The sequence below is a fragment of the Equus przewalskii genome, chromosome 21, assembly GCF_037783145.1.
Source record: "Equus przewalskii isolate Varuska chromosome 21, EquPr2, whole genome shotgun sequence".
Taxonomy (NCBI): domain Eukaryota; kingdom Metazoa; phylum Chordata; class Mammalia; order Perissodactyla; family Equidae; genus Equus; species Equus przewalskii.
In genome coordinates this window covers 6,439,707-6,461,979 of record NC_091851.1, presented here as the reverse complement: position 1 = coordinate 6,461,979, position 22,273 = coordinate 6,439,707, and the positions used below count along the sequence as shown (strand labels likewise).

The following is a 22,273-nucleotide window of genomic DNA, read 5'->3' as shown; positions in this document are numbered from 1 at the left end:
AGATATGAGTTAAATCATACACTGGCAAGTTTAACACAGAGAACCAGAGAAATAAACAGCTAAGAAGAGGTCTCCTGAAGTCTGAAAAATATCTCAAACACTGACCACAAAAACTATCCCTGTAAAGAATCTCAAATTTAATTGGATCAGTCTGTAGAGCAATTTATGCCCCAGAGCATGGTTGACAATAATGGAGTAATAACCAGCAATAAGTAGAACTTAACGGCCAACTGTGGTTAGGGAAAGAGACAAAGAGAGCCTCACCAAAACCACTATCATCCTGGGATGACAGGGTGCGTGGCCAAGACTTCATTCTCCAAGGAGCAACATCAGAAGCTTCCCACTGAAGGAGCAAAATAGAGTTCACTAAAATGACTCAGCTAGTCATTAAACAGACAAGCAAATAACAATAACAAGCCTGGAGAGGAAGTCAGTACCCAGAGTTGCTACAATATATTATTTAAAATGTCTAGTTTCCACAAAAAATTATGAGACATGCAAAGAAACAGGAAACTCTAATCCACCATACACAGGAAAAAAAAGCAGGCAACAGAAACTGACTGTGAGAGTGATCATATGTCAGAGATTTAACAGACTTCAAAGTAGTCATTATAAATACGTCCAAAGAACGAAAGAAAACTATGCATGAAGGAGAAAAAGAAGGTATTATGATAATGCCTCATGAAATAGAGAATATTAATAAATACATAAAAATTATATAAAAAGAGAACCAAATAGAAATCATGTAGAAAAAAAGTACAATAATTAAAATTAAAAATTCACTGGGGGGGGCTGGCCCCGTGGCCGAGAGGTTAAGTCTGTGTGCTCTGCTGCAGGCGGCCCAGCGTTTCGTTGGTTCGAATCCTGGGCACGGACATGGCACTGCTCATCAAACCATGCTGAGGCAGCGTCCCACATGCTACAACTAGAAGGACCCACAACGAAGAATATACAACTATGTACTGGGGGGCTTTGGGGAGAAAAAGGAAAAAATTAAAAAATCTTTAAAAAAAAATTCACTAGAGGGGCTCAAAAGTAAATTTTAACTGGTAGAAGAAAGAATTAGCAAACTAAAAAATAGACTGATAGATATTATGCAATGCAAAGAACACAGAGAGCAAAGAATGAAGAAAAATAAACAGAGCCTAAGAAACTATCAACAAGCATACCAACGTAGGCATAATGAGAATCCCAGGAGAAGAGACAGAGCAAAAGGAAGAGAGAATATTTGAAGAAATAATGGCTAAAAACTTCCCAAATTTGATGAAAGACATGAATTTACACATCCAAGAAGCTCAACAAACTCCAAGTAGGATCCATACCAACGCACATTATACTCACACTTTCAAAAGACAAAAACAAAGACAGACTCTTGCAAGCAGCAAAAGAGAAGTGATTCATCACATACAAGGGATCTGCAGTCAGTTAACAGCAGATTTCTCAGCAGGAATCATGGAAGCCAGAAGATAGTGGGATAACATATTCAAAAGGATCAAAAAACACAACAACTGGTTAACCAAGAATCCTATACCCAGCAGAGCTCTTTCAAAAATGAAGGCAAAATGAAGACATTACCAGATTAAAAAAAAAATTAAAGAATTCATTGATAGCAGATGCACCTTACAAGAAATACTAAAGGAAGTTCTTCAAGCTAAAAGCAAACGACCCAGACAGTAATGTGAATCTACACACATAAAAAAGCAAAGAGCAATGCTAAAGGTAACTATGAAATTAAAAAGATATTATAAATGCATATTTCTTTTTCTTTCTTCTCTTAACAAACATTAAAGAAAATTCTATTAAACAATATGTAGAAGCCAGCCCAGTGACGCAGTGGTTAAGTTCGCATGTTCCAGTTTGGCAGCCCAGGGTTCGCTGGTTCAGATCCCAGGTGCGGACATGGCACTGCTTGGCAAGCCATGCTGTGGCAGGTGTCCCACGTATAAAGTAGAGGAGGATGGACACGGACGTTAGCTCAGAGCCAGTCTTACTCAGCAAAAAGAGGATTGGCAGCAGATGCTACCTGAGGGCTAATCTTCCTCAAAAAAAATTTAATTAAATAAAGCAAAACCTAATATGTATATAATTGTAACATTTGGCCTACAACATAGAGAAAAGTAACATACCGGCCAATAATAGCACAAAGGAGGTGGGTGGGAGCAAAGCTTTATTGGGCTAAGGAAATGACTCCAGGTGGTAACTTGAATCCACAGGAATAAATGAAGAGAACTAGAAATGGGAAAAAGAAGGATAAGATAACAAAAGCCATAAATATACAATAGCTCTTTATTCTTTCAGCATCTTTAAAAGACATAAGGTTATATGCAATTATAAATGCAACTGTTTTGGGGGGTTTGTAACATATATAGATGTAATATAGATAGATAAGTATTATTGTTATACACACCTATAAAACCAGTAAGAGGGACTAGAGCTATATAGGAGTAGCATTTCTATATCTCATGGGAATTAAGTTACTATAAATCTGAAGCATATTCTGATAAGATGTATAAGATAAGCCCTAGAGCAACCACTAAGGCAACAACTCAAAATATATAGTGAAAAAATCATTAAAGAAATCAAAATGTTACATTAGAAAATATGCAAAACAAAAGAAAGCAGTAAAGGAGAAACAGGAACAAAAAGACACTTAGAAACATTTAGAAAACAAAAAGTAAAATGGAGAACATAAATCCAACTTTATCAATAGTAATGTTAAATGAGAATGGATTAAACAAGTCAATCAAAAAACAGAGATTGTCAGACCAGATAAAAAATAAGATCCAACTATATACTACCTACAGAAGACACACTTTAGATTCAAAGATACAAACAGATTGAAAGTAAAAAGATGGGAAAAGATACATCACGCAAACAGCAACCACAAGAAAGCTGGAGTAGCTATACTAATACCAGACAAAATGGATTTTAAGACCAAATAAATGTTACCAGATTTAAAAAAAAAAGGGACATTTTATAAGGATAAAAGAGTCATTAGGAAGGTAGAACAATTATGAACATGTATGCACGTACTGAACAAGAGACCACCAAAATATGTGAAGCAAAAATTGACAGAAATGATGAGAGAAATAGACAACTCAATGATAATAGCTGCATGCTTTAATACCCCATTTTCAAAATGAATAGAACAACTAGGCAGATCAACAAGAAACAGAACACTTGAACAGCACTCCAAACCAGCCAGACCTAATAGACATCTATAGAACACTTCACCCTAAAACAGCAGAATATATATTCTTCTCAAGCACACATGGAACATTCTCCAGGATAGATCATATGTTAACCCATATCAAGACTCAATAAATTTAAAGGGATTGAAATCATACAAAGTATGTTTCTAATCACAACAGAATGAAATTAGAAATCAATAATGGACAGAAATTCAGGGAACTCACAAATATTTGGAAATAAAGTAACACTGTTAAACAACAAATGGGTCAAAGAAGAAATCACAAGAGCAATTTTTTAAAACTTTGTTAAAAGAAAATGAAGACACGACACACAAACTTATGGGATGCAGTGAAAGCAATGCTCACAGGGAAATTTATAGTTGTAAATGCCTACTTTAAAAAAGAGAAAGATCTCAAGCTGCTGCTGGGTCCACGGTCTCCGGCACACGGGTCAGTGCAGGGGGCGCCCGGACTTCCTGTGGACGTGCTTGGGGACACGGTTGGAGCTCCAGCGCCTGGCTCTGCGGCCCGGGGGGAGGCTCCGGGATCCCGCACCCCCCCGGCAGGGAAAGCCTCTGCATGCCATTAGCAGGGAGGCCCCACCCAGAAACCGAAACAAAGGGAAGCTCCTGGCGAGCAGATTCCCCGGCACGGCACCAGACCACCAGCTGCGGCTGGGCCCACGGTCTCTGGCCCTGCATGGGTCAGTGCAGGGGGTGCCCGGACTTCCCGTGGATGTGCTTGGGGACTGGGTGGAGCTCCAGCACCCAGCTCTGTGGCCCGGGTGGATGCTCCAGGGTCCCGCACCCCCTCAGCAGGGAAGGCCTCTGCTCGCCATTGGCAGGGAGGCCCCGCCCAGCATTGGGAACACCAGGAAGCTCCCGAGAGCAGAATTCCCCACAAGGCAGCCGCTTACCAGCCACCACCAGGCTCACAGACTCTGGCCGTGTCCCAGATGAGGCAAGGGGCTCCCAGAGATCCCGTGAGAGTGGAGTCGGGCAGAGTGGAGCTCCGGTGAAACGGCTACATAGGCCATGGGGGAACTCCAGGTTCTTACAGCAGCCTCAGCGAAAGCCTCTGCACAGCACTAGTGGAGAGGTCCCGACTGGCAATCGCAAGATGGGAAGGCCCTGGGGCAAAAGTAGCACAGCTAGGTGAGCTAACAACAGACTGCAGAAGATACCCATAGCTCTGCTGGGACCTATAGTGGACAAGTATGATCTTGTGGGCTCTGTCAGGGACAAAGCTGTGATTATAGGTGATCCTGCCCCCGGCTGCTGGGAAAGCCCACAACACCACTGCAGACTACAAGGAAGGAGTGTGTCTAAGTGGGCTGCAACAGTAGCCACCAGCAGCCTGAGGCCCCCTTGCGATTGCCCCCACTACTGACGATGGACCCCACAGGACCACTGTGACTACGAGGAGGGGTCCAGGTCCAGTCAGTAACAGCTGACAGGGTTCCTGGTTGGTGCAGTCTAAACAGCTGCCCCCCTCCACACCAGTTGCAACAAGTGGAAGCAGCGACTAAACTCTATCTCTATGCAGAGGCACAAATCCATGCCATCAAGCAGTATGAAAAAATATATTAAATCTCCAGAACAGAAGGAAAATGATAAGCACCCAGAAAACAATCCCAAAGACAATGAAATCTATAACCTAAATGACGATGATTTCAAAACTGCCATTATTGGGGCTGGCCCCGTGGCCAAGTGGTTAAGTTCGCGCGCTCTACTGCAGGCAGCCCAGTGTTTCGTTGGTTCGAATCCTGGGCGCAGACATGGCACTGCTCATCAGACCACGCTGAGGCAGTGTCCCACATGCCACAACTAGAAGAACCCACAACGAAGAATATACAACTATGTACCGGGGGGCTTTGGGGAGAAAAAGGAAATAATAAAATCTTTAAAAAAAAAACTGCCATTATTAAAAAACTCAACGAGTTAAAAGAGAATTCAGATAGACAACTCAATGAGTTCAGGAGCTATGTCACAAAAGAGCTTGACACTATAAAGAAGAGCCAATTAGAAATACTGGAGATGAAGAACACAATGGAGGAGATTAAGAAAAATCTGGACTCTCTGAACAGTAGGGTTGATAATATGGAGGACAGAATTAGCAATTTGGAGGATAGGAATATAGAAATGCTGCAGACAGAGGAGGAGAGAGAACTAAGACTGAAAAGAAATGAAGAAACTCTCCAAGAATTATCTGACTCAATTAGGAGATGCAACATAAGGATTATAGGTACACCAGAGGGAGAAGAGAAGGAGAAGGGGGCAGAAGGCCTGTTCAAAGAAATAATAGCTGAGAACTTTCCAAACTTGGGAAGAGAGATGGAACTTCATGTGACAGAAGCCAATAGATCTCCAAACTTTATTAACGCAAGAAGACCAACCCCAAGGCATATAGTAGTGAAACTAGCAAAAGTCAATGACAAAGAGAAAATACTAAGGGCAGCCAGCCAGAAGAAAATAACTTACAAAGGAAACCCCATAAGGCTATCAGCAGATTTCTCAGGAGAGACCTTACAGGCTAGAAGAGATTGGAATGAAATATTCAAAACTCTGAAGGACAAAAACCTACAGCCAAGAATACTTTATCCAGTGAAAATATCCTTCAAATATGATGGAGAAATAAAAACTTTCCCAGATAAACAAAAGTAAAGGGAATCCATCGCCACAAAACCTCCTCTTCAAGAAATGCTCAGGAAGAACCTCATTCCTGAAAAACCAAAAAAAGGAAAGGGTTACAAAATCCAGAACAAAGGAGATAAGCAGAAGGACAATAACACAAAGTAACAGCTCTCCATCAGGACAAAATGCAAAAGAACTGGAAACAAGTGATAAAATGGCAACAGTAGGCCCCCACGTTTCAATAATCACTCTAAACATGAATGGATTGAACTCTCCAATAAAAAGGCACAGAGTGGCAGAATGGATCAAAGAACAAGATCCAACAATATGCTACCTCCAGGAAACACACCTCAGCCCCAAAGACAAACACAGACTCAAAGTGAAGGGGTGGAAGACAATACTCCAAGCTAATAATGAACAAAAGAAAGCAGGTGTTGCCATACTTATATCAGAAAAAGTAGACTTCAAAGCAAAACAGATAAAGAAAGACAAAGAGGGACAGTATATAATGATAAAAGGGACGCTCCACCAAGATGACGTAACACTTATAAATATATACGCACCTAAACACAGGAGCACCAAAATTCGTAAAGAAACTATTAACAAAACTAAAAGGAGACATCAACAGCAATACAATAATAGTAGGGGACCTCAACACCCCATTAACACCAATGGACAGATCATCCAGACAGAAAATCAACAAGGAAATTATAGAATTAAATGAAAAATTAGATCAGATGGACCTAATAGATATATATAGGACACTTCATCCAAAAACAGCAGGTTACACATTCTTCTCAAGCGCACATGGAACATTCTCAAGGATAGACCATATCTTGGGAAACAAAGCAAGCATCAATAAGTTCAAGAGGGTTGAAATAATATCGAGCATCTTTTCTGATCATCATGCTATGAAACTAGAAATCAACTACAAGAATAAAGCTGGGAAAGGGCCAAAAATGTGGAGACTAAACAACATGCTACTGAACAAACAATGGATTATTGAAGAAATTAAAGAAGAAATCAAATATTATCTGGAGACAAATGAAAATGAAAACATACCGTACCAAATGATTTGGGATGCAGCAAAGTCAGTCCTAAGAGGGAAATTCATTGCAATACAGGCTCACCTCAATAAGCAAGAAAAATCTTACATAAACAACCTCAAATGACACCTAATGGAATTAGAAAAAGAAGAACAAACAAAGCCTAAAGTCAGTAGAAGGAGGGAAATAATAAAAATTAGAGCGAAATAAATGATATTGAAACAAAAAAGACAGTAGAAAGGATCAATGAAACAAAAGAGTTGGTTCTTTGAAAAAATTAACAAAATCGACAAACTCTTAGCCAGACTCACTAAAAAAAAAAGAGAGAAGTCTCAAATAAATAAAATTAGAAACGAGAGAGGAGAAATCACAACAGATACTGAAGAAATACAAAGGATCCTAAGAGAATACTATGAAAAACTATATGCCAACAAATTGAACAACATAGAAGAAATGGATAAATTCCTAGACTCATACAACCTACCCAAACTGAATCAGGAAGAAAGAGAATCTGAATAGACCAATCACAAGTAAAGAAATAGAAACAGTAATCAGAAACCTCCCCAAAAATAAGAGTCCAGGACCAGACGGCTTCTCTGGAGAATTCTACCAAACATTCAAAGAAAATTTAATACCTATCCTTCTCAAACTATTCCAGAAAATAGAGGAAGATGGAGCACTCCCTAATACATTCTATGAAGCCAACATCACCCTGATCTACAAACCTGACAAGGACAACACAAAGAAGGAGAACTACAGGCCAATATCACTGATGAAGATAGACGCAAAAATCCTCAACAAAATTTTGGCAAACTGAATACAGCAATACATCAAAAAGATTATACACCATGATCAAGTGGGATTTATACCAGGGACACAGGGATGGTTCAACATCCGCAAGTCAATCAACGTGATTCACTACATTAACAAAATGAGAAACAAAAACCAGATGATCATCTCAATAGACGCAGAGAAAGCATTCAACAAGATCCAACAGCCATTTATGATAAAAAAAAACCCTCAATAAAATAGGTATAGAAGGAAAGTACCTCAACATAATAAAGGCCATATATGACAAACCCACAGCCAACATCATACTCAACGGACAAAAACTGAAACCCATCTCTCTCAGAACAGGAACAAGACAAGGGTGCCCACTTTCACCACTCTTATTCAACATAGTACTGGAGGTTTTGGCCAGAGCAATTCGGCAGGAAAAAGAAATAAAAGGAATCCAAATAGGCAATGAAGAAGTAAAACTCTCACTGTTTGCAGATGACATGATCTTATATATAGAAAACCCCAAAGAATCCATAGAAAAACTATTAGAAACAATCAACAATTACAGCAAAGTTGCAGGGTATAAAATCAACATACATAAATCAGTAGCATTTCTATATGCTAACAATGAACTAACAGAAAAAGATCTCAAGAACTCAATCCCATTCACAATTGCAACAAAAAGAATAAAATACCTTTGGATAAATTTAACCAAGGAAGTGAAAGATCTATACAACGAAAACTACAAGACCTTCTTGAAAGAAATCGACGACGACATAAAGAGATGGAAAGACATTCCATGCACATGGATTGGAAGAATAAACATAGTTAAAATGTCCATATTACCTAAAGCAATCTACAGATTCAACACTATCCCAATCAGAATTCCAATGTCATTCTTTACAGAAATTGAACAAAGAATCCTAAAATTCATATGGGGCAACAAAAGACCCCAAATTGCTAAAGCAATCCTGAGAAAGAAGAACAAAGCTGGAGGCATCACAATCCCTGACTTCAAAACATACTACAAAGCTACAGTAATCAAAACAGCATGGTACTGGTACAAAAACAGATGCACAGATCAATGGAACAGAATTGAAAGCCCAGAAATAAAACCACACATCTATGGACAGCTAATCTTTGACAAAGGAGCTGAGGGCCTCCAATGGAGAAAAGAAAGTCTCTTCAACAAATGGTGCTGGGAAAACTGGACAGCCACATGTAAAAGAAGGAAAATCAAGCATTCTTTTTCACCATTTACTAAAATAAACTCAAAATGGATCAAAGACCTAAAGATTAGGCCTGAAACAATAAGTCTCCTAGAAGAGAATATCGGCAGTACACTCTTTGACATCAGCTTCAAAAGAATCTTTTCGGACACCATAACCCCTCACATGACGGAAACAATAGAAAGAATAAACAAATGGGACTTCATCAGACTAAAGAGCTTCTTCAAGGCAAGGGAAAACAGGATTGAAACAAAAAAACAGCCCACTAATTGGGAAAAAATATTTACAAGTTATTTATCTGACAAAGGGTTAATCTCCATGATATACAAAGAACTCACACAACTCAACAATAAAAAATCAAACAACCCAATTACAAAATGGGCAGGGGACAGGAACAGACATTTCTCCAAAGAAGATATACGGATGGCCAATAGACACATGAAAAGATGCTCATCATCACTAATCATCAGGGAAATGCAAATCAAAACTACACTAAGATATCACCTTACACCTGTTAGAATGGCAAAAATATCCAAAACCAAGAGTGACAAATGTTGGAGAGGCTGTGGAGAAAAAGGAACTCTCATACACTGTTGGTGGGAATGCAAACTGGTGCAGCCACGATGGAAAACAGTATGGAGATTCCTCAAAAAGTTAAGAATAGAAATACCTTATGACCCAGCCATCCCACTGCTGGGTATCTATCCCAAGAACCTGAAATCAGCAATTCCAAAAGTCCCATGCACCCCTATGTTCATCGCAGCATTATTCACAATAGCCAAGTCATGGAACCAACGTAAGTGCCCAGCAACTGATGATTGGATAAAGATATGGTATATATATATATACAATGGAATACTACTCAGCCATAAAGAAGGACAAAGTCGTCCCATTCACAACAACATGGATAGACCTTGAGGATATTATGTTGAGTGAAATAAGCCAGACAGAGAAAGACGAACTCTGTATGACTCCACTCATAGGTGGAAGTTAGTATATTGATAAGAAGATCTGATCGGTGGTTACCAGGGAAAAGGGGGGGTGGGGGGAGGGCACAGAGGGGGAAGTGGTGTACCCACAACATGACTAACAAAAATGTACAACTGAAATCTCACAAGGTTGTAATCTATCATAACATTAATTAAAAAATTAAAAAATTAAAAAAAGAGAAAGATCTCAAATCAAGACTTGAACTTTTGACCTTGAGAAACCAGAAAAAGAAGAGCAAACTCAACATAAAGTAAGAAGAAAGAAGGAAACAATGAAGATTAGAGTGGAAATGAAAAAAATAACAGAATAAAAAAACAATAGAGAAAATCAACAAAACCAAAAGTTGGTTCTTCTCTAGATCGACCAAGAAAAAGAGAAATCACTCAAATTATTAGAATCAGAAATGAAATAGGGAAATTAACATTAACCTTACTGAAATAAAAAGGATTATGAAGGAAAACTATGAACAACTGTATACTAATAAATTAGATAACTCAGATGAAATGGACAAATATCTAGAAATATATAAACTACCAAAACTGACTCAACAAGAAATAGAAAATCTACATAGACCTATAAGAAGTAAAGAGATTGAATTAGTAATCAAAATTACCCATTAGACAAAATTCAGGTCCAAGTGGCTTCACAGATGAATTCTACCAAACATTTAAGGAAGAGTTAATATCAATTCTTCATAAGCATTTCCAAAAAATAGAAGAGGAGAGAAAACTATAGGCCAGTATTATTCTGATACCAAAACCAGACAAAGACATCACAAAGAAAGAAAACTGAAGACCAATCTCTTTTATGAATATAGACATAAAAATCTTCAACAAAACATTAGCAAACTGAACCCACAAACCTACAAAAAGAACTATACAACATGCCTAAGTGGGGTTTATCCCAGGAATGAAAGGTTAGTTTAACCTCTGAAAATCAATTAATGTAAAACACCATCAATGGAATAAAAAGCAAAAATCACATGATCATCTAAATATAGGCAGAGAAGCATCTGACAAAGGCCAAATGCTTTCATGATAAAAAAAATAAAACATACTCAAAAATTAGGTATAGGAAGGTATTTCCTTCATTTGAGAAAGGGCATCTATGAAAAATCCACAGATGATATCATACTTAATGGTTAAAGACTGGATGCTTTCGCCTAAAATCAGGAACAAGACAAGGATTCCTGCCTCACCACTTCTATTTAACATTGTACTGGAGGTTCTAACCAGGGAAATTGGGTAAGAAAATGAAATAAAGGTCATCCAGGCTAGAAAGTAAGAAGTAAAACTATATTTACAGATGACACGATTTGTATATAGAAAATTCTAGGAATCTACTAATGAACTATTAGAACTAATTTTAGAAGTTTAGAAAGTTGTAAAATATAAGATCAATATACAAAAATACACTTGCGGCAAACAGTCCAAAAATAAAATTGGGAAAAGATTCTATTCACAATAACATCAAAAACAATAAAATATTTAAGAATAAAGTTAAAAAAAAAAAAGAGGTACAAAACTTACAGTCTTAAACCTACAAAACTCTATTGAAGAAAATTAAAGATCTAAATAATTGGAAATACATCCCATGTTTTGTGGATTGGAAGGCTTAATATTGTTAAGATAGCAATACTCCCCAAACTGATCTGTAGAGTCAACACAACCCCTATCAGAATCCCAGTTAGCCTCTTTGTAGAAATCAGCAAGCTGATCTTAAAATTCATACGGAAACTCAAGAACCCAGAATAGCCAAAAGAATCTTGAAAAAGAGGAACAGAGTTGGAAGACTTACACTTCTCAATTCCAAAATCTACTACAAAGCAACAGTAATCAAAACGGTGTGGTTCTGGCATAAGGATAGACATATAGATCAGTGCAATAGAATTGAAAGTCCAGAAATAAACCCATGTATCTATGGCCAACTGCCTTCTGACAAGGGCGCCAAGACCATTCAACAGGGAAAGAATCATCTCTTCAACAAACGGTACTGGGACAACTGGAGAGCTGCCTGCAAAATAATGAAGTTGCACACCATATACAAAAACTAACTCAAAATGGACCCAAAACCTAAATGTGAGAGCTAAAACTTTAAAAATCTTAGAAGAAAAGATGGGGTAAATATTGGTGACCTGAATTCAGCAACGGATTCTTAGATATGACACAAAAAACACAAGCAACAAAAGAAAAAAAATTTTGACTTAAAATTTAAAGCTTTTGTGCTTCATAGGACATAGAAAAGTTCAAAGACAACCTACAGAATGGTAGGAAATATTTGCAAATTCTATATCTGGTAAGAGTCTAGTATTCAGAATATATAAAGAACTCTTATATCTCAATAACAAAAAGACAAAAAACCAAGTTAAAAAATGGACAAAGGGTGCCAGCTCCTCGGCATAGTGGTTAAGTTCAGCACACTCCGCTTCAGTGACCCACGTTTGTAGGTTTGGATTCTAGGCATGGACATACACCACTCATCAGCCATGCTGTGGCGGCAATCCATATATAAAGTGGAGGAAGACTGGCACAGATGTTAGTTCAGGGCAAATCTTCCTCAGCCAAAAAAGAAAAAAACTGGACAAAGGATCTGAATACAGATTTTTCTAGAGAAAATATACCAATGACCAACAAGCACATGAAAAGATGCTTAACATCATTAGTCACCAGGGAAATGCTAATTAAAACCATAATGTAATACCACTTCACACCTACCAGGATGACTATAACAAAAAAGATAATAACAAGAGTTGGCAAAGATGTAAAGAAATCAGAACCCTCATACACTGCTGGTCAGAATGGAAAATAGTGCCGCCATTTTGGAAAACAGTCTGGAAGTTCCCCAAAAAGTTAAACATAATGTTACCATTTGATTCAGCAATTGCACTCCTATGGATATAACCAAGAAAAATGAAAACACGTCTACAGAAAAACTTACACGTGAATGTTCACAGCAGCATTATTCACAACAGCCAAAAGGTAGACAAAACTCAAATGTCCATCAACTGATGAAGAGATCAACCAAATGTCATATATGCTAACAATAGAATATTATTCAGCTTTAAAAAAAGAATGAAGTACTAAAACATGCCAAAACACGGATGAACCTTGAGAACATTATACTAAGTGAAAGAAGGCCAGTCACAAAAGACCAGATATTATATGCTTCCATTAATATGAAGCGTCCAGAAGACGCAAATCTGTAAAGACAGAAGGTAGATTCGTGGCTGCCAAGCACCTGGGAGAGGAGGTGTGGGGAGCGACTGCTCAAAGAGAATAGGGTTGACTTTTGGGGTGATGAAAATGGTCTGGACGAAGAGAGTGGTAATGGTTGTACACTATTGCTAATGTACTAAATGTCACTGAATTGTACACTTTAAAATGGTTAAAATGGTGAATTTTGCTATGTGGATTTTACTGCAATAAAAAAAGAGATAATATCAGATAGCAATAACAACACAGACCAACAACATTTCTGCCATAATAGTAGAAATCCATATGTGCTATCTGATTTACAAACTAGACAAGGGGGCTATGAGTCAAAACATCGGAGTGCCAAAAGTTTAGGGAAGAGCTGTTATCCACACAAAGGAAAATTACGTGAAAAAAGAAAAAGAAAGGAACTTACTCCTTATACATAAAAACAAATCTAAAAGAAGAAAAAACAAAATTTTCTTTCAGAGAAAGAGTTCCCTCCTGACGAGAAATCGTCGTTTTCCTCACCTCTTCCTGGGCTGACAGCTGTGAGGAGAGGTCTGTGGTCACTCATTTTCTCCTGCCTCTGCTTTTGAGAAGCCATTTCCAGCTCCTTTTTGGCTAGTAGCTTGCCAGATGGGTAGAACAGGCCAGTGGTCTGTGTTCCTACATCCTTCTTGGTCCCAGCATCAGGCTTGGGGAGAGAAACATTTGGGGACTGCCAGGCAGATCGGGGCTATTAGTGAGGCAGAAACATAAGATATCAGAACATAATTAATTCTTCATGTTACTCACAGAAAACAATTCTAATCAGAAGGAAAATCATCTCCCCAAAACTGTACTTTGAACTAAAAAGGAGTTTTCAGCCCTTGCCTCATCTTCCTTGTTTCTGTCTTTCCCAGCAACTTTCAGCCTGATCTACGAAGCCAGCCCTATCCCCTGGGCCATTTACTGTCTCAAATTCAGCAAATAACTGATGTTCCCTCTCCTGCCTGAGGTCGGGGTGGTAGCTATTCTCTCACCTCCACAATCTAATGAAGATAGCCTTTAATACTCATCCACACCCAGTCACTGGGCACCAACATTTTCTGTGAGAGACTCTCCTGCACCTGGACCTGCGGACCTGAGAGGACCACCACGTAAGGTTATGTAGGCTGTTGCACTACACAACAGCATTGCATCTAAAGGGGTACCATTCACATGGTAGACATCATATATTTGCATATTTATGAGGACAATTTTTCTGGTAGATGGAAGAAAATGTCTTTCTAACAAAATTAGTATATTACAATCAATTTCCAACAGATGGCAGTCAAGCGTCTTGAGGAAAGAACACCTTTGTCTTATTTGCACAAAGGTCCCAGGGTCCATAAGTCTTTCAATATGGGTTAAGAAGGCCATGAACTACCTAAAAATGAATGCAAAGTGGCTGGGTGCATGTGCTGTCTCTCTAATAACTATCGATCTTCAAATTCTTCTAGCAAAGAGATAAGAAGAAACTTGCAGGGGCCAGCCCAATGGTGCAGCGGTTAAGTTCACACGTTCTGCTTTGGCGGCCTGGGGTTTGCCGGTTCGGATCCTGGGTGCGGACCTATGCACCGCTTGGCAAACCTGCTGTGGTAGGCATCCCACATATAAAGTAGAGGAAGATGGGCACGGATGTTTGCTCAGGGCAATCTTCCTCAGCAAAAAAGAGGAGGATTGGCAGCAGATGTTAGCTCAGGGCTAATCTTCCTCAAAAAAAAAAAGAAAAGAAACCTGCAAAGTCTTTATGTAGCTTAGAGAAATTCACAAAAGACTAACACAAAGCCAATTAGAGATTAAGTCCTTCTGACAACAATGTTGTGAGATTTTCCTCATACTGTCCAATTGCTGTAAATGGCAAAAGCAATTTTATATACCAGATGTAAGTTTTCTAAAATATAAGAGTCGGGGGGAATGTTCTTGGTGCGTCACATAAGAAATTCAAGAGAAGTACTTTCTATCCTATGTAGTTTAAATCCACCTCTCCCTAAGGACATTATATCTATTGCCTTGCAGATGCAATTAGACCTCATTCTACTATAGATAAATGCATAGATCTTTGATTTCTGAAGAAATCACTCAAGTGTTTAAAACCTAAATTGATTTCATTTATTTATACACCTAGTTGAAAGTCCATGCAAAAGGTCTGAACGTTTTGGTTCTCTTTCCCTGGGTTGATTCACAGGGTGGAGAACACAAGTCCAGAGTCACAACTTCTTCCTGGGCACCAGTTCTGACTGCAGAGGAGGTCTCACCTCGGCAAAAGGGCCAGGTTCTCCAGCAGCTAGAGCCAGGTGGCTGTCCACACTAAGTCTGGTCGAGGACTTCACATAAATACCACAGGAGCCACAGAACCGGGCAGATGGGTGATTGCTGGCCTCACATTTAGGGCAAACAGAGTAGCAAGCAGGAATGCCAGGCTAGAGGACAGAAAATATTGTTATGTTCTCATGAATATTAGAGTCACAATTTCCCCACATAAATTACTCCCACACCATGCAATCTCCAGCCACCAAAATAACATATGCCCACTCCCTGACACAGCAATTTTACCTTCTAGAATTTATCCTGTAGATGGACAAGTACACAAAGAAGTATATTCAAGACCATTCCCTGCAGGATTGTGGTTTTAAAGGAAATAACTGGAAACAACCTAGAAGTCCAGCACCAGAGGAGGGCCAAAATACATCATGGTACAGACAGACAGTGGAATATTATGAAGCCAACGAAAAGAAGGAAGAGGTTACTAACAAGATGCATTGCTAGGTAAAAAGAATTGCATCAGTGTTCATATTCACTACTAGTTTAGTTATTGACACATTGAATGGCTGAAATAACACCTCAGAAACTGGTAACAGTGACCACTTCTGGGGAGAGGAGCTGCGGGGCTGGGATGAGGAGACAGACCACGCCTTCACTATAAGCCTTTTGTATAATTTACATGCAACACTTATCCAAATAAATAAATACATATTTTTGTGTTTTATTAAAAAGGTAGGTAAACAAACAATTCATAAAATAAGAAATGCCAATAGTCAATAAATGAGTGAAAAAGTTTAACCTCAAAGAAATCCAAATTAAAACTGTAATGAGAAGAGAAAAAAAAAAGAAGATTGGATGGGGCCAGCCCCATGGCCAAGTGGTTAAGTTCGCACACTCCACTGTGGCGGCCCAGGGTTTTGCTAGTTTGGATCCTGGGCACAGACATGGCACTGCTCGTCAGGCCACGCTGAGGCGGCGTCCCACATGCCACAACTAGAAGGACCCACAACTAAAAATATACAACTATGTACTGGGGGGATTTGGGGAGAAAAAGCAGAAAGAAGAAAAAAAAAAAGAAGACTGGCAACAGTTGTTAGCTCAGGTGCCAATCTTTAAGAAAAAAAACTGCAATGAGAGACCTTTCTCAGTTTAAGAGAATTAATTATCTGTGTCTCCAGATTCTTAGGTAACTAGGTGCCTGTACCCAAATCCTAAGAAGCCACCTCTGCGAGGCCCTGGCAGAGGAGGAGCTGGCTCCCTCCGGGTGCTGGTCAGGTGCTCAGCACCGAGCAGCTTCGTAGTCAAATACGCACCGTGGCTCCATGCCAGTCACAGCAGCGCGCTTCCCGGCGACTCCGGCGACCACATGTGGGGCAGGAAACGCTCTCCCCTTTCTGAGTGGGCGGAGGAGGGGCTTTAGCTCCACTGCACATGGACTGGTGAACACAACGCATTTACAGGCAGATCAATACTATATTCTCCAATCCCCCTCCATTCCAGAAAAGAAAAAAGCCCCAAATCAATGTAAGCCCTGGAAATAAGTATTTTTGTCCAAAAGAGGAAAACTGATGAGCTTCATCAATTAACAAATTAGTACAAAGAGCACACATTCCTTCACAGACAGTCGATGAAACTGGTGTCTCACACAACTTGATATTCCTCAGTATCTTTAACACCAAAGACAGCAAGCCTCCCGCTGATTTGCAATAACATTAACAAGGAAAGAAGGTAAAGAGGGTGAGCGACCTAAGGTGTCACGACTGAGCTTTATCTTCTATCCTTTGGGGTCTGGTTTCCATCCAGAAATGTGAATTTATTTTCCTCTCTTGAGACATGAGCAGAATTATTTTATTTGGGGGAGATAGAATTGTTTTGTGAGAATTTCCAAGACTGTGTTAGGTGGATCTGGATTCGAATCTTTGCTCCTGCTACTCACTAACTATTGCCTGGGAAGAGATTTCTCATCAACAAGTGGGGATGACAGTAATCGTCACTGTGACAGGATCACCTACTATGTGCAGGCAATGTTCTGAACACAGCCCCTGTACCCTTGCATCAATCCACATGACAGACCTGCGAGGTGGGTGCCAACATCATCTTTATTTTACAGAGGGAAACTGAGGCACAGAGAGGGTAAGACCTAAGATTTGAAACCGGGCCATGACTTTTATGCAGGACTCCATGCAGTCTCTTCAATACAGCAGCTTTCTCCCAGGTCTGCAGGGGAATTTTAGATGGTTAACGGCAATTAAGTACATAGGAATGCAGAGCATAGGGTCAAGTTCAGTATGTCAGCTTCCTTCCCTTCTCATCTTGCTTTCTACTAGATCCTAATTTTTTTAAGGGAAAGGACTATCATTTCACATTTTTTTCCCACTTGGCACAGTACCTGCTACCTTGGCACATGGGAGTCATTCAAGTAATTATTGAATGAATGAATCAACGAATAATTGATTCAATTGGTAACTGAACGTGTGTACTGTCATACATCACATGTATAATGCTAAGAATGTGCACACTAGAGAAAACATTTTTTAAGGACACTTCTTCCTTAAAGATTGTTGTTTTAGTTAACTTTATTTGTCCAACAGTATCCTGTTTTACTTCAAGTCTTACTCCCTTATCCTAAAAGAGTTATCTGTCCACAAAGAGGCCACGTGAGCCCCTAAAATCCACAGATGCTGAGAAAGATAATCCTTCTTTTGAGTACGTTTACTTTCACCCCATTTCTGTGCAATTAGAGAGAGACTCCTTGGAATAAATCAAAGGAGAAACCCTTTGGATACTTTTGCTTCAGACTTACGTTTCAATTTATACTACTCTTAAAACAGGGTCTTGATATAAAACTTGCCAACTTGGGTTTCTAAATATAAAGGCTTCAAACCTTTTATTTAAATGCATCTACTATTCAAGTAGATTTTTTATATAACATTGCTTTAAAGGAAGAAAAGTTATCTTACTCCATTCAAATTAATGCTGCTAAACAAAGAAAAGACATAAAGCAATCAGATTGAACATGCATTGTTACTTCGATGGCACTTCAATGACAAATACTCTCATTGTGACATCTAAACTCTGATATACCATTTAGATAGAAATACAATTTTTTAATTGTTCCTGAAAGAGTTTTCTTGACAGGTGAGACCCAGAAACAACTACATCACTGACAGTTAATAAAATCAGCTTAAATTATTTTACTATTTATATAAGAAGTCCAGAATGTCTGAAAAAATAAATCTTTTGCTTGGCAATTCACTTAAACCTATCAGAAAAATCACTCCAAGAACTCCAAAGCACCACTGCTCTCTTTTTTAATGCTCTCCCAATGTCACTATTTTTTTTCTGTGGCGTCTTGGAAAATTATAAAGTGTAATTTCATGATGGGAGAGTGACATAAAGTCTGAAAGATAAACAAATGACAATCAACAAAAGGCTATCCTAAAATTGCATCAGATTTTATTTGGTAATAGATGGGTTTTCTTATTAAATTTGTCAGCTCATTAGCATGCTTTTTAGTCTCAGTTCTGAAAAGGAAACACATATTTTATAACATAAACCATCTTTTTAGAGAGAAACTATACAGATTTTCCTTTTGGTAGTGACAGAGGAAGACCACACCAAATGACTACCACACAGAAAAGAACTAAAACCTGCTCATACGACATGAAGGCACTGGAGAATGAAGAGGAGCAGACAGACCCTCGTAGCAAGTGCACACAGGAGGAGGGGTGTCAACAAAGTTAGTTCCCTTTTAGCCTGGGGCTGAAGGAGTCCACACAGCACATGTGAACAGGTGGGAAAGGAACAGCATTTCTGGCTAGGAGAACCATAAAACTGAAGCTGGGGAATATCTGGCTACTGAAGAGGTAGAGAGCTCCCAGAAAAAAAAAAAACAAAGAGGAGATCCCCAAATTCTGGTCACATCTCTTACTGACCCCTGAACAAACCATGGACAGAACACTCAAAGCAGTTCAGCTAAAGAAAAAATATCTGCACAGAGACCAAACTTTCTGCTCCCCTCCCTCTACAACCGCCAGTTTTGTTGTTTTGAGCATGTTGAGGAATTTTAGATTGTGTCCTGCTGTTAAATACGTCAGGTTGTGATGCTTCTGGATTCTGTTATTTATTCTCTGATGAGTCCTTAGTTTGTTGTTGCTGTTTGTTTTGTTTTGCTTTGCTTTAACAGCCAATAATTTATATCCCTGGTTTGGGGAACGCAGTGCCTGGAATGAACTAGAACTAAATGTCTTTCAAAAGAAAAGAAAATCAATTGAGTCCAGCCCTAAGATGGATCAGATGCTGGAACTGGCTACCAGAATTTTAAAGCATATATTCTTCCCACAATGAATAAAAAGATAGGAAATCAGGAGTGACGTCAGCACCATGGTAGAGTGAGTTCTCCGATGACCTCTCTCCTCTACCATACGATGAAAAAGACATTCATCCTCCAACAGAGGACATCCACACAACCCAAAAGACATCTGAGAGACCCATGCAGCCATATGATGGAGGGTGGAGAGGCTGGAGCCCCATTCAGAGGAGGTGGAAAAGGGTGAGACAAAACTTCGCTCCCTCCCCAAAAGACTGGGATCCAGGACCATGGGTAGCCTCCAAGAGGGAAGGAACAGGGGAGGGGACATTTGTTCGCGAGAACATCAAAGATGGCTGAGGGCCCTTGCAGCCTAAGGGAAAACCCTTACCAAGGTGAAAGCTAATGCAGGGGTGACCTCAGCAGGCCAACACCGCAGGAGAGCAGATAGTGAGGGCAGAGTGAGAAAACCCTGAGAGCATGCAGGAGAAAGCATCCCTCCCCCTCATCTGCCCAGCGCTGGCTCCAGTACCTGGGATCTTGGCAGACAGCAGAGGGCTCAGAAGACATAGCTCTTGACCCCCACCCAGTGGTGATACGCAGTAACTGCGACCAAATAATACCAGGATGCACAAAAACAGAGCCATACCCTCTGGGAATATCAAACATTATATTAGCTCTCCAGACTAGTGAGAAAATGACAAGTACCCAGAAATCAGTCCTGAGGACACAGAGTATGTAATCTAAATGAGGGAGAATTCAAAATAGCTATCATCAAAAAACTTAACGAGTTAAAAGAGAATGTAGAAAAACAACTCAACAAGTTCTGGAGCTACTTAACAAAAGAGATTGAAACTATAAAGAAGAATCAATCAGAAATATTGGATATGAAAGACACAATGGAAGAGATAAAACAAAATATGGACTCCCCAAACACTCAAGCTAACATCATAGAGGAGCAAATCAGCATAACTGAGGATAGATGGTTGAAACACTCCAGATGGAGCAGGAGAGAGAACTAAGGCTAAAAAGAAATAAAGAAAGTCTCCAAGAAATATCCAACTCAATTAGGAAATGCAGTATAAGAATTATAGGTATTCAAGAGGGAGAAGAAAAGGAGAAGGGAGCAGAAAGCTTAATCAAAGAAATAATAGCAGAGGGGCTGGCCCCGTGGTTGACTGGTTAAGTTCGTGCGCTCCATTTCAGCAGCCCAGTGTTTCACTGGTTTGGATCCTGGGCACGAACATAGCACCACTCATCATGCCATGCTGAAGCAGCATCCCACATGCCACAACTAGAAGGACCCACAACTAAAATGTACAACTATGTACTGGGGGGATGTGGGGAGAAAAAGCAGAAAAAGAAATAGGATTGGCAACAGTTGCTAGCTCAGCTGCCAATCTTAAAAAAAAAAGAAAGAAAGAAATAATAGAAGAGAAATTCTGAAACCTAGGGAAGTAGATGGAAATCCATGTGGAATAGGCTGCCAGATCTCTTAAATATGTCAATGTAAAAAGACCTACTGCAATGCATATAGTAGTGAAACTGGCAAAAGTGAATGACAAAGAAAGAATACTAAGGGCAGCAAGGCAAAAGAAAATAACCTACAAGGGAACCCCTATCAGGCTTTCGGCAGATTTCTCTGCAGAAACCTTACAGACTAGGAGAGACTGGAATGACATATTCAAATCTCTGAAGGACAAAAACTTTAAGCCAAGAATACTATATCCAGCAAAAATATCCTTCAGATATGATGGAGAAATTAAAACTTTCCCAGATAAACAAAAGCTAAGGGAGTTCATAGCCACAAGACCCCCTCCTACAAGAAATCCTCAGGAAGGTCCTCATATCTGGAAAAAAAAAAGGGAGAAAGGGTTACAAAGAATGGAATAAAAACAGAAATTTGCAGCTATACATCAGAACAAGTTAGCAAACACTCAAGAATAGCATTAAAGATACAGAGAAGGAAAACACAATAAACAAAGATAATCTTGTCATTTTAATCACAAACTCACAACACAAGATGGAATAAGATGTGAGAAAAACAGCTTAGGAGGGGAATAGGAAAGAGACTGAATCGGTTTAGTCCAAGGAAATAGGAGGCCATCAGAAAATGGACTATCTTATCTACGAGATTGTGAATACAAACCTCATGGTAACTACTGAACGAAAAAGCAGAACAGAAACGCAAATAATAAATAAGGAGAAAAAAAGAAACACATCATAAAAAACTACATAACTTAATTGGTAGACCAAATGCACAGGATGAGAAACAAAGGAAATGCAGGGGAACCAGAAAACGAGTGATAAAATGGCAGCATTAAGCCCCCATATATTGATAATCACCCTAAACTTAAATGGATTGAATTTCCCAATAAAAAGACACAGAGTGCCAAGATGGATTAAAGAACAAGACCCAGCAATATGCTGCCTCCAGGAAACACATCTCAGTTCCAATGACAAACACAGGCTCAGAGTGAAGGAATGGAAGATGATACTCCAAGCTAATGGCAAACAAAAGAAAGCAGGTATTGCAATACTTATATCAGACAAAATAGACTTCAAGATAAGACAGATAAAGAGAGACAAAGAATATATAATCAGTAATAATGATC

The 22,273-nt window shown here is 39.3% G+C and overlaps 1 protein-coding gene across 13 annotated transcripts in view; it reads right to left on the bottom strand.

Moving 5' to 3' along the window:
* DZANK1 (double zinc ribbon and ankyrin repeat domains 1) overlaps positions 1–22,273 on the bottom strand; it is an 89,794-nt gene that overhangs the window by 19,727 nt on the left and 47,794 nt on the right. For 9 of the 13 annotated variants that reach the window (XM_070589508.1, XM_070589504.1, XM_070589509.1 and 6 more), the window contains 3 exons: positions 16,663–16,785; positions 15,343–15,507; positions 13,592–13,799 (listed from right to left, as the gene is read on the bottom strand). In XM_070589508.1, the coding sequence (XP_070445609.1) occupies positions 13,592–13,799; positions 15,343–15,507; positions 16,663–16,785 (496 nt within the window). The remainder of the gene's footprint in view (positions 1–13,591; positions 13,800–15,342; positions 15,508–16,662; positions 16,786–22,273) is intronic. The other 4 variants (XM_070589510.1, XM_070589512.1, XM_070589511.1 and 1 more) reach the window with 1 other exon arrangement.